The sequence below is a fragment of the Dermacentor silvarum genome, chromosome 1 (assembly GCF_013339745.2).
Source record: "Dermacentor silvarum isolate Dsil-2018 chromosome 1, BIME_Dsil_1.4, whole genome shotgun sequence".
Taxonomy (NCBI): domain Eukaryota; kingdom Metazoa; phylum Arthropoda; class Arachnida; order Ixodida; family Ixodidae; genus Dermacentor; species Dermacentor silvarum.
This window is the reverse complement of record NC_051154.1, coordinates 414,140,057-414,153,324: the sequence shown is the minus strand read 5'-3', so window position 1 is coordinate 414,153,324 and position 13,268 is coordinate 414,140,057. Positions and strand designations below refer to the sequence as shown.

At 48.9% G+C, this 13,268-nt stretch overlaps 1 protein-coding gene across 7 annotated transcripts in view; it reads right to left on the bottom strand.

Moving 5' to 3' along the window:
- Nucleotides 1-13,268, bottom strand: part of LOC119437595 (E3 ubiquitin-protein ligase parkin-like) — a 201,664-nt gene that overhangs the window by 81,225 nt on the left and 107,171 nt on the right. For 6 of the 7 annotated variants that reach the window (XR_007465206.1, XR_007465205.1, XM_049660737.1 and 3 more), the window contains one exon: nucleotides 5,988-6,068. The exons of the other annotated variant lie outside the window; for it this stretch is intronic. Coding sequence is in view for 4 of the 6 variants with exons in the window: in XM_049660737.1 (XP_049516694.1) it covers nucleotides 5,988-6,068 (81 nt within the window). In the remaining 2 variants the exon portion in view is untranslated. The remainder of the gene's footprint in view (nucleotides 1-5,987; nucleotides 6,069-13,268) is intronic. 7 annotated transcript variants of the gene reach the window in all.

The following is a 13,268-nucleotide window of genomic DNA, read 5'->3' as shown; positions in this document are numbered from 1 at the left end:
TTAAAGGATCACAATATTGCATCACTGAAGATTTTTCAGCCAGCGTTCGTGCAGTCTGGAAAAAAATTTGGGACGCCTCTGCACCTTTTCGGAGACAAGGCATCAAGCTACGCTACGATTACCTTTTTATCGACAAAGTGCGCTACAATTGGGATGGTGTGTCCAATGCCCTTATCAGAGAGCCGAAATCTCTTAATAAGAGAACATATCGTTCAACACCGCCTGATTCGTCTCCTGCAGCTGAACCTTCTGAGTTACTACGTTCCACTTGCCCCAGCTGACTGCCCCGTAATTCCAATTGTAACCTTTCCATTTTAAACCTCAATGCCAGGAGCATAACTAACAAGTTCGGAGACTTTTTGTCTTCTGCGCACTCGCCTCATGTAGTTGGTATCACAGAGACTTGGCTGCATGATGATATACTGGACTCTGAGTTCACTCCTCCTGGCTATGTTGCGGTTCGCACAGATCGGCGTCATTCCAAAGGTGGCGGCGTTGCATTGCTTTTTTGATCGGATCTCAAATTTTTACGATTGTCACCACCAGGTGACATAGAATCAGTCTGGTGTAAACTTTATCTAGACAAAGCACATGTCGTGATAGGCGTCGTTTACCGTCCACCAAGTTCCTCTGTAGACCACGTTGTAACACTTAGTCGCTATATTAACGAGCAGCAGCTAAATATGGGTAACCTCATTTGCATGGGTGACTTTAACGCCCCCGGCATTCATTGGCCTACGTTAACACTTGCGAAAGAGACTTCCATAAATAGAGAACTAGTTGCCTTTTCCCTTTTATTCGACCTTGTCCAGATTACCGATAAACCTACACGATGTGGTGCTCTGCTTGATTTGGTTTTCATTAGTTCTAACATTGTTGCAAAAGGCTACAGAAGTGATGCCATTCAGGGAATTTCTGATCACCAGGCCGTTCTTGTCTCCTTAAATTTCTCGGTTACTAAGCAGAATTTTGTTTTCTCTACATTTCCAGATTTTAATCGCGCTGATGATGTTTCAATAATAGACACTCTGTCTGATGGTTTTGAAGAATTCGTTGCACTAAGTTCTACTTGTGATGTTAACGCATTGGTAACCTATTTCGAATTAATAACAACTTGATGAGGGCTAGTTGGTTCATAGTTGAGCGAAGGTATGAAGTAACAGCGCGTGTATCAAGGCAGCATTAAATAAGTCGTGCGTGCACGAATGTGAGCGTAGCCTGATGAATCAGCTGGCAAGTTTAAGAGATGCAGGCTTTCCCCAACATGTCATCACATCTGTGTGTGAGACAATCCTGCAGAGAGCAAAAACAGAACCAGGCAATAAAGAAAACAATCAAGACAGGAGACCAGTGCAGGTTCCGTACGTGCACAAGCTATCACACAATCTTAAGAAAGTTTCAAATAGGCATAATGTCAACTTGCTTTTCAATGCCCTTTGCAAGCTGTCTTCGATTTGTGCACGCATGAAACCAAGATACAGGCCCCCCACTTGCACTGTCAATCACAAAACCCGATTTTTGTCTGATTGCACAAGTAATGTAGTGTATCAGATTCCCTTGAATTGTGGAAAAGTTTACATTGGTCAAACTGGACAATGTTTCAATGATCGTGCTCGACAACACTGCAACAACGTAAAGAACGGATATGGTAGCCATTTAGCTGACCATTGTAAAAAACATGCATGCGCTCCGATGTTTAATAAAACGAAATTTATAGGAAAAGGAAAATCTAGGAAGGAAAGAGAAATTTTAGAGGCCTTTTGGATTAGCATCGAAGGTGACAATTGTGTCAGTTCGCCTTCTCTTCAACTATCGGAGAAAGAAATAAACTTCTTGAAAGAAAGATTGGCATTGTGATTAGCGAGTGTTTGATGTGCGCATGTATATTGAGTATGTATAAAAGGCTGGTTTTCTTGTAGTAAACATTCAGTTGGCAGTCAGCGCTTGTCCTGTGGTCTTCATTCCTTTCTCGTCCCTGTTCATTATGCGCTGTTACTTCATACCTTCGCTCAACTATTTCGAATGCTTGGTTAAAAAAAGTATTCAGTGTTTTATTCCTTTCAAAACAAAGAAGCAAAATGTGAAAATTCCCTGGATGACGCGAGATACAGTAAAAGCTCGATGATACGATCACGGCTAATACGAATTTCCGGATGATACGAATTTTTCTGTGGTCCCGGCCGAGCCCCATTACTTTGCAACGTGCTAGAGAACGGTTGTTACGAATCAATTTTCAGCCTGCGTCGGTTGATACGAATAAACGCCGCCCCACCGACGGCCATGAAAGAGAACAGCGCGCAGTCACGCGCTTTCTCTCCTCTTTTGGTGCGGAGGCGCAGTGCCGGACAGCGCGCAGTGCCGGACAGCGCGGACTCCGCGACTGGGCGCGAAGAGTTTGAAGTGGTGGCGCTTTTGTACTTCTCCTTTTCTGCGAGCTGTCAGATGGAGTGGCTGCTGCGCTTCGGGCCGCGTTCTTCGTGTTTGCGCCATTTTCCTAGTCGCAGCGAGCTATGTCTCGCAAGCGGAAAGCACTCTCCTTTAAAGAGAAATTAGACATTCTTCGAAAGGTCGATGAGGATCCCAAGAGGAAGCGGACGGAGTTTGCTAAGGAGCTAGGCCTCGCAACGTCAACACTGAGCACAATTGTTGCACAGCGAGACTATCATGAAAAACGTGCTTTCGTTCAACGTCAACGCGAAGCAAGCGAATTCGAACGCGCTTATTTCGAACATACCGCGCACCGACAATGCTCTTAGCAGCGCGCCAAATCACACGGCGGCGCCTCCGACCGGCATTGCTCCGACACCGCCATAGAGCAAAAGCTCAGGAGAGACCCCTCAATGCCGCGCGCGAAGGAACGGAAAAAAAAAAAAAACCCGCGGCGGAAATTTCACCCTCTCTCAAATTGCAAGGTCGCCGTTTCTGCATCGCGCCGGAACAAGCGTGTACGTGCCGACTAGAGTGTTCTAGACAACCGTATTCTAGCACACAATAGTGCCGACGTCTCAGCCACGCGGATCAAATGGCAGTGAACCCTTCTCCTCTATTTTCTAGTCACATGTTGACCTTGCACGCTGCGGCAGCAGCGCAGAGGGAAGCAGCGGCGGAGGCACAGTCGGGCCAACGAAACTGCCACGCCCGCAAACGCTCGCTTCTCGATAACGGCAGAAAACGAAACTTCAGGGGGCGGCTAAAATAAGCTGGCGCCAGCACGGCGGCGGGCGCGCACGGAGATGTGCGCACGGAGTCGAAGGTGAGAGAGCTACGAGGGAGTTGAGAGGGAGGGCGAGGGGAGCCACCGAAGCGGCGGAGTTGACGCGGCCAAATCCGCTTTCCTGCCGCCCTCCTCCCTCACCTTCGACGGTCTCCGCGCGCACCCGTGTGCCGGCGCCGCTTTGTTTTCTGTCGTTATCGGGAAGCGACCGTTAGCCGGCGTGAGCAGTTTCGTGGCCCGCGCTTGCTATGTGCTTGCGTGCCGCGATATTTCACGACTCGCACCGTTCGTGCATCGTGCTATGGTGCACGAATACTTCAAAAATACGTCCTTTTAATTCGAACAAATTTTCGGGCCCCTTCGAGTTCGAATTATCAAGATTCGACAGTAGTTTTAATTGTGTTTCGATGATACGAATTTCGGCTAATACGAATATTTTTCATGACCCCGTGAGATTCGTATCATCGAGCTTTTACTGTATATTACATCTGACACATCGAGTAAATAGACTAAGGTGTAAGAGGCGCTCAAACAATCAAGCAGCCATGATGAATTTCGTTAAGGCAAAAGAGGAGCTTAGACTGAAAATTAACTGCGCTAAGGATTTCTTCTTCCGTATGCAGCTGCAGGACCTACTAAAAACCACCCCGCGTAAATTTTTGTCGTCTGTCTTGCCACGTGATATGACGGCTACTTCTATAGTGATTAACAATGATTCTACCAATGATCCACTTCATATATCAAACGCTTTTAATGAGTATTTCCAGTCAGTTTTCACTCGTGACAACAACGTCATCCAAACAGACACCATTGCTCGTAGTGACATATCCATCAATGAAATTAACATTACCGAAGAAGGTGTGTTGAACCTAATATTGAAACTCGATATTAAGAAGTCTGCAGGGCCAGATGGCATTCCTAACTTGTTTTTGGTATGGTACTCATTATGGACCTGTCACTACCCACTGTCATATTCCACAAGTCCCTGGCATCCTCTACAGTACCCTCATCCTGGAAAATGGCTCAAGTTCTTCCTTTATTCAAGACCGGAGACAAACACATTTTATCTAATTATATACCAATTTCTATAACCTCTTACTCACGTAAAATATTAGAGAACATTATTTACAAGCACATTATGGAATATCTTGAGTCACATAAATTACTAACTAATGTCCAGCACGGCTTCAGACGTGGGTTCAGCACATTAACTCAGCTAAGTGAATTTACACATGAGATTTGTATTAACCACGACGCGGGCAACCAAATTGACGCAGTCTTCATTGACTTTTCAAAGGCATTCGATACAGTGATTCATTCGAAATTGATGTATAAACTTGACGCAGTCCTTAATAACCCCCACCTTCCTCAGCTGGATTTCTAGTTTTCTTTCCGATCGATCTCAATTTGTGTCCTTTAACAAAGCTAATTCCAGGGTGACAGAGGTGCATGGCTTCAGAACGGCGCAACAAGGAAGACGACAGACGAAAGAACACACGAACACACACGAACACTTTCGTCTGTCATCTTCCTTGTTGCGCCGTTCTGAAGCCATGCATCCATACCAACTCGCCCAATTGTCAGTGCTACTCAACGTGACAGAGGTGCCCTCAGGAGTGCCACAAGGTTCCGTGCTGGGTCCATTGCTTTTCTTGGTCTTTATAAATGATCTGCTTCATCACATAACTTCAAATATACGTTTGTATGCTGATGAATGTGTATTATATCATAAAATTTCCTGCTTTCAGGACCATTTACAGCTTCAAAAATCATTTTCTAATTTTAGCTCTTGGTTCGCTACCTGGCAAATGACCATTAACATCCGTAAAACCGTTGTTATGACTTTCACTAATAAAACAACGCCTTCCGTTTTCACTTACAAAGTTAATAATACTCCAATTCAGAGCGTTAGTGAATATAAATACCTTGGTCTTGTTTTCACACCAAGTATGTCATGGTCGAAGCACATAGATTTAATATCCTCAAAGGCATTGAAAAAGTTAGGCTATCTGCGCCGCACATTGACCACAGCCCCAAGGGACACTAAACTACTGATGCATAAATCGCTAATCAGGCCTATACTAGAGTATGCTTCTCCTGTCTGGAATCTACACAAACAATGCCACATTAATCAGATTGAGGCCATCCAAAAGAAAGCGATCCGCTTCATATGCCATAGGTACGACAGGGATTTTTCACCCTTTACAGCACTTTTATCTCTAGGCTTACAACCTCTGTCAGATCGCCGACGCACGGAATCACTGAAGTTTTTGCATTGAATTATTAACTCCCCTTGCCGTACATCTTCAGATAATTATCTAACCCCTGCAAAACCATCTCGTACTAGAAGTTACCATCACCTAAACATCGCGCCTTATTTTGACCGTACGGACACTTTTAAATACAGTTCATTTCCCCGCGTAATTGAATACTGGAATTGTTTGCCTGGTCCTACTCGTTCTCTTCGTTTAAACTTACTCGTAGCGCTATTGAATAGTTTCAATTTGTATTGTTCATATTGCCTTTATTGTTTATTACTTGTCATTCCTCTGCTTTTCACACTCACTCCTGCCATAGCCCGGCTGCAGTATGTACAAATAAAACAAATAAAAAAATAAAAACTACACAGGTGAGCCTATGTGCTTCGTGCGGGTACGTGTGTTCACCCGGCCATCTTTACTTTCTGGACTCGGGCAGTCACCTCACTATGAGTTTTGAGCGTTTGTCAGCTTGTCCTGTTCATCATACTTAATCTGCAACAAGGAACACTTACGGCTGGTTCTTCGCCACTTTCTCTACTGCTGCTGCAGGGCCCCAAGTGGTGTCCCTGAAGGCACTGCCGGCAAAACACAAACTGCACAGAAAGGGGACACATTGGCTACTACAATGGAAACACACCTCTTCCACCACAGACAATAATATAAGTGGCCTTTCCTCAACTTTTTCATGCACAGAAGTTTATTTCACGAGTAAAACTGAATTTTTTTCTATAATTGTGAACATCTGGTAAGAAAATGCTATTCTCACTACGAAAAAACTTGTGTTACTTTTCAGTCACACAGAGTGAGGTGGTCCCCTGACGTGACCACCCCGCACGAAGGGTCCAGCAGTCGCCTTGTTTTGTGGAAGCCAGCCAAACAGTTTCCTAGCAGGTACAAGGGGCATGGCATGTCTCACATATCCATGTCCTCCTCGAGGGTTAGGCTTTTGTACAGTACACACCTTCGTAGGGGGACCTTTTCGGCTGGTGCTTGCAGGGAAGTATATGTATCGTAGTGTCTACATAAACTTTTGATTTAATTATCTGGACTGCCTCAATGATGGAGTGTCAAAAAACAACACGTTTCCGCTAAAGTAGTTGGCATGTGCAATCTGCACTGCTGCTGAGCGTAGGAATTTATCTGAAAGATCAGCATCTCTGTCAAGAACACTTTCAAAACTAGGCTGAATATATCACTTGGACTTTTTGTTCTTATTGAGAAGCGGAGTAGCACTGTATGATAAATACAGTAGAACCTCGTTGCTGAATTTTAGAAGAAAAAAATATCCAAAGTTGCTAATAAATTTAGCACACTCAACTGGCATTGACATCTGCATAATGCGAAGCGTTGCACAGATCGTTGCAGCACAAGATGATGAGACCCAAGTGACGTGAGCGGGGCGTTGTCATTTTTGTGGCTTCGGCAAGCTTCCATTTGTGCTCCTCGATCTGAGTGACAGCATCTTTGGGTGGGGCATTTTGGCATTGCCGAAATGCCTATGCGCATCAAGCAGGTGGGGACCGAGACTTGCTTTGTTGTTTTCCTATTGCACAGTGTTTTAAGATGGCGATAGGAAACTGAGCTGGTAGCCATCCGAGAGGGTCTGCAGCAGGGAACAGAGGCACGTTTGGGTTATTGCCCAATTAAAAGCGTGCAGTAGGCTTCCAATGATGCTGTGAAAATGACAGGTTAAGATGTTTATCGCAATGGGGTTTGCAGCGATAGCTGTAAATGTGACCTGCGATGACCCACGAGGAGATTTGGCAGCAATCAGGAGAGGAGTGCAAGCAGGGATTTTCGCATGACACGGACGAGTGAGCAGTGCGGGGAAGCTGCTGTGGCGGGCGCCTACTGCTCAACTGCTCTCATTCGCCTTGTCTGGTTCACATGCCATCTAGTGGCCTGAAAACGTATCATACGATCGCAGTTTGGTGATGTACTGAACATTGGTGCTGTAAAATTGTGTTTCTGGGAATGTATTAACAGGCACGAAAGAAGCCTAACTGTATTGGGTGGCTATTTCACTTGTGAACATTGGAGCCAGGAACTCGTAAAAACAAGATAGCATCAACGAGGTTCTATTGCAGCTCAACGGTGGTGCATAATGATGTAGGATGATTGGCACCATGGCAGTCATGAGATGAACATGATGTTCATCAGCCCCTGCATCAGCTGGCTCACACGGAGTGCAAAGGACATTTCTTGTGCCGACTCTTTCTTTGCGCGTTCATTTATGATTGCATCATGAGCTTCAAAGTCAGAATCCCAGTCAAGTTAACAGTACGTGCTCCACAGCAAGCTGTCAAAATTAAAGCGCAATCGGTGCAGTAGAAAATTTGTATTTAATTTTTCAATTGTATGAAGTTGCAGTTGAACAGTGAGTAGTATGGTGACACTGAGTGGCGAAGAAATCAATTGGCACCCCCAAAAAGGGCTCCCTTGGGTAACAGAAGCCAATTTCAAAGGCCATGCTTTTGTGCACTGCAAACAGTGGAAGTGATTGCAGGAGCTGAAAATATATCATGGCCACCATGCATCGTTTTGTTTTTGCGTTAGCATCTCGCTGGTTTGCTAGACCGCGCGAGTGAAGGAATTGTGTGCACAATTCAACAGCGGCGCCCTTGTTGCACCATTGGGAGCCAGAGCACACGAAGCAAGACATCTGATGTGGTCTCAAACTGTTTCACCGCAGACAACACAGTGGTAGCCCCTCAATTCCTGATGTCACACATACACGCGCTGAGAGCCCAGTTTTTTTTTTTTTTTGTGCGTATGAACAGATTGGAGCCCCTACGTTCAGTTACAATGATAAACTGAGAACATTCGGATGACCATGTCATGGCCCCTTTAAGGGACAGCCCCCTCGTATAGGTCTCCAACTGGGCCCGATGAGGGCTCATTGAAAAGAATCTCTTCAGTACTAAATAAATGACTCAAACACAGAGATACAGTAAGCACTAGAATTTGACGTGACTAACAGCCAATTTTTATGGTACCAGTTTTTTTTTTAAGTGCACCGAAAAGCTTACCAGTCAGAGTGCCCATTCCTGCAATGGTAACGCGGAAAACGTCATAGAACATCTTGTATTGATTTTTCAATCTGCAGTAGCAATCGTGATCACGAAGTTGTACACTGGAAACATGCTGAAAACAGTGATAGGTAAGCGCAATTGCCTTTGTCAGCATTGGCGGGAAGCAGATCAGTGTAGCCCTAGCTGTAATAAATTAATATTTTGTTTATCAAGCCGATAATCATGCAATGGCATTTTGTATTTCCCAATGAGACCACAAAACTCAAGGTACTCACTTGTAAACTCACAAACATACAGAAGCATTCATCTGTGCCACCATGCAATAAGCGATGCCATGGCTTGACTGCAGTTCTGCAGTTCCACTCAATGCCGGGAAGATGCGCTTGTTCGCGTGAACTTTCTTTATGATCGTTATAAGCGTAAAATAAAGTGCAAACGCCTACATAAAATAAAGGCTGCGATTTTAATCAATACATTGTGGGGGTCTTCCCCAACCCGTAGCGCGTGTAATCGCAGCTACGTAGGGTTCGGGCGAATAAGGCAACCAGCGAGTCAACTCAACAACGTTTATTGCTGTCAGCAATAAAACACACTTGTAGAGGGAAGTCCGCTCTGTATAACAACTAATAAAATAGGCTTGCCTCGTCGCGTGTGGTAGTCACGCGAACGAGGTCACTCACGGCTTTCAGCAGGTAAAATCCGTCCAGGCAGAAGGTCAAGCGAGGTCAGAGAGGGCGGGGGTCTCTCGGTCGCGCTCTTTTATGCCTTTTTGCCTTTCCGCGAGGGGAGTGTCCTCCTCGCCCGCCGGATACTTTCCCTCTTCCCGCGCGGCACGCGCGTCGCGAGAGGCGAGCGAGAACCGGGAGAGGGCAAAGTGCATTTCTCCCGTGTTCGCCCGGCTCCCGCAGCGCGCGGTGTGCGCGCACGAGATGTCCACCCGGCTGCTGTCGCGGGCGCTCCGTGCGCCGGCGACGGGCGAGCGCCCGCGGGAGAAGGTGGCAGCGTGTGCTCCCCCACATCCTCCCCCCCTTAAGAAGGCCCCCGTACGTTGAGGCTGGCACCTAGGGACGTCCGTTTGCCTGAGTACCCGCCGAGGTTGGCGACCGAGGAAGCGTTGTGGTGATGTAGCCCTCAGCTGGCGGACACTTGATGCCGACTCGGAGGCGGCTGGTCAGCTGCACTGCTCGGGCTTGCGAGGCGGGATCGTTGTCGGGGCTCGAAGGTGACTCTCAGTGCTGCGCCCTAGGTGTCGGCTGCGCTGGAGGGGGTGGTCGTCCGCCGGCTAGCGGTTCGTGCGGCTCCAAGGCCGGCGTAGCGCCGTCAGTACTGCAAGGGCGTCAGTTGTTCCAGCGCGTACTGCAGGCAATTCGCACGGCCGTATCTCGTCTTGCTCTGCTCCTGGAAATTGTTATCAGCAACTGCATAGCAAACTGCACGGAACGGCACTGTGATCAGCAGCATAGTTGGCCGTATCCGGGGACACCATCGACGTCTGTTGCGAAGGGAATGTTCGCAAGCATCATCACCAATTCGAGTCGCAGCACAGGATAATCACCGCACTGGCCCTCACAGCAGTCTTTGGTGAAACCGCACACCCACGCGTCGAGCGTTCACGTCACATTCCTGTCGTGGCCTTGACGACTCGTCGTCCCTACTCGGCGCTCCATGGTCACTAGACGTTCGCTTCCCCGGCAGGAACTACCAAGGTGCCAGCCCGGCGCGGCTGTATGCTCACGCGGTACGCAACGCCACCCGGACTTACGAATGTTCCTCGCAGTCGTCGGGTTACGCAACTAGCTGTCAGATTACCTTCGCCTGCTACGCAAATTGTAGCGCGGCTGCGGGCTCGCCGTTCTGTTCTGACTGCTCTCTCTCACCGATCGCGGTTGAGGGAGGGCCTGATCGTCATCCCACTGCTCATCACGCGGCACGTAGCGTTTCAGGTCGCATACGTGTACCGGTCCGCCGATCGGCTTTCCTTTCTTGTTCTCGAGCCGGTAAACAAGCGAGGAAACCTTCTCTCTCACTAGATACGGCCCGGTCCACTTCGGCGCCAGCGAGGCAGCGAACTGTTTGGTAGCATCGCTGAGAACGTGCTGGCGTCGAAGCACCAGATCGCCCACTTCGTAGTGGACGTTCTGATGCGAGCGGTCGTACTGCGCCTTCTGCTGTGCCCTTGCAGTGCGAAGATTACAGCGTGCTTTATGTAAAGCTTCCGTCATCTTGGCACGTAGATGCGTCGCGTATTCAGCTCGTGCTGACGGCGCGACTGGCATTCCGCTGCGATCCGCGAGAACCCTATCCATCGGATTCGGCAGCTCTCTCCCCAGGTTGAGAGAAGAAGGCGCATACCCAGTCGAGCGGTTTACTGTCGATCGCAATGCAAACCCGATCTCTGGAAGGTAGGTATCCCAGTCCTTATGCCTTTCAGAGAACGCGACAAGCATGTGCTTGATGTTGCGATTGACTCGTTCAGTGGGGTTCGACTGAGCATGGTAGGTTGTCGTTTTCTTATGCTTAATGCCCAGTGCGGCGCATGAGTCAACGAACACCTTTGCAGTGAAGTAGGACGCATTGTCCGTTATCAACTGCTCCGGAAAACCAAACCTGGTGAAAACCTCCATCAACTTATCCATGATCACCCGTGCCGTCAGTTTTCGTAGGGGGAAAAGTTCTACCCATTTACTGAAGTGATCCGTGACCACCAGCAAGAATTTGTTCCTGCTCGGTGTTGTGGGATACGGTCCCATGATGTCACATGCCGCGATTTGCCAGGGAGTCTGGCTGTCGATAGGCTGCATGAAGCCGGGCGGTCGTCCGCCTCGGGGCTTCACGCTTTGGCACACATGACACGATCGGGCGTAGCGAATCACGTCCCGTTTCATGCCTGGCCAGGTAGCGAAGCGACACAACTTAACGTAAGTCTTGGGGCCGCTCGCGTGCCCAGCAATGCACGAGTCATGAAAGTAGCGTAGCAGTGCTCCTCTCAACGCGCGCGGTATCACCACCTTAAACGCCTCACTTGTGTCGTTCTCGGTGGGAATATACCTCAGCAGGACGCCGTCGGAATTCAGCAGATAGGAATCCAGTGCGCTCACAGCATTACCAGCTGTTCCTGAGCGCTCCGCACCGACAGCAATACCAGCTGCCTCCATGTGCGCGGCGGCCGCGCCGCCCGGCTCTCGGAGCCCGTCAAGCACTTTTCGACAAAACGGATCCTTCTGCTGAGCCTCGAACAGCTCCTTTCTGCTGAAGACAACTCCTGCGGAACCGACGACATCTACGTGGTTCACGCTCTCGCCCAGGATCGACGGTTGTTCCGCGTCCCTTACTCGGGCTACGGCCAGGGTTTCTCCCTCGCCTCGGACAGGCGCTCGCGAAAGTGCGTCCGCTGCGGCATTGCTTTTTCCTTTGCGGTAGCGCACGGTGAAGTCGTAACGCTGCAGCAGCAGTGCCCAACGCGCCAGGCGACCACTCGGCTCACTCAAGCGCCTCAACCAAGTGAGAGCCATGTGGTCAGTCTCAATTGTGAAAGCCACTCCGTCGACATAATAGTCAAACTTTCGCAGAGCGAAAACTATCGCGAGACACTCCTTCTCTGTCACCGAGTAGTTCCTTTCCGCCGGCGTCAACGAACGGCTCGCGAACGCAACCGGTCGGAGAATGCCTCCGTGCTCCTGAAGCAAAATTGCACCTAGACCCAGGTTGCTTGCGTCTGTTTGAATCACAAACTCCCTGTTCAAGTCGGGCAGCTGCAACTCTGCCGTGTCAGCGAGCACCTTTGTGAGGCCGCGCAGTGCCGCCTCCTGCTCTGGACCCCAAGTCCAACGCTCGTCTTTCCTTAAGAGCTTCGTTAAAGGCGCTTGCACTGCCGCGCAGTCTGGAATGAATTGGCGATAAAAGTTCACCAATCCCAGAAAGCGTCTCAGTTCGCCGATATCTTTCGGCGACGGGTAGCTCAGTATAGCCTCGAGCTTATCCTCACTCGGCAGAATGCGGCCGTTGTCCAACGTGAATCCCAACAGCGTTATTCTGTTCGCAGCTATCTGAGCTTTACTCGGGTTCAACGTGATACCCGCGGACCTCAGCCTGTCTAGGACGTCTCTCAAGTGGCGCAAGTGCTCGTCGAATGTTTTCGAATAAACCACTATATCGTCGAGATATGCGAGAGCATGTTGCCACTTCGCATCTCCTAGAACTCGGTCCATCAACCTCTGATAAGTAGCGGGAGCTCCGACTAAGCCAAAAGACATTCTTTTGAACTGAAAGAGCCCGCGGTGACAAGTGAAAGCCGTTTTCTCTTTGTCACGCTCGTCCATTTCGACCTGAAAATATCCCCGACTAGCATCGAGCGTCGTAAAGTACTTCGCCCCGCCTAGGTTAGATACTAAAGAGGAAATGGAGGGTAGAGGGTACGCATCCTTCTTCGTAACCTCATTCAGCCTGCGGTAGTCTACACAAAGGCGATAAGTATCGTCCTTCTTCGGGACTAGAACTACCGGGAAGCCCCATGGGCTGTTCGACCTTTCCACAACGCCTGTGTCGATGAGTTCGTCTAAAGCGCTGTCAAGTGCTTTCCGTTTAGTCAAGCTTATCGGCCGAGGATTACATTTCCACGGCGCAGCGTCACCCGTGTCTATCCTGTGCCTGACTAACGTAGTGAGGCCCGGCCGGTCCGTGAAAATCGCGTCGTATTCGTACAACAGCGATGACAGTCGTGCCCGTTCTCTCTCCGGCAGGCTGTTGACCTCTGACAAAAGT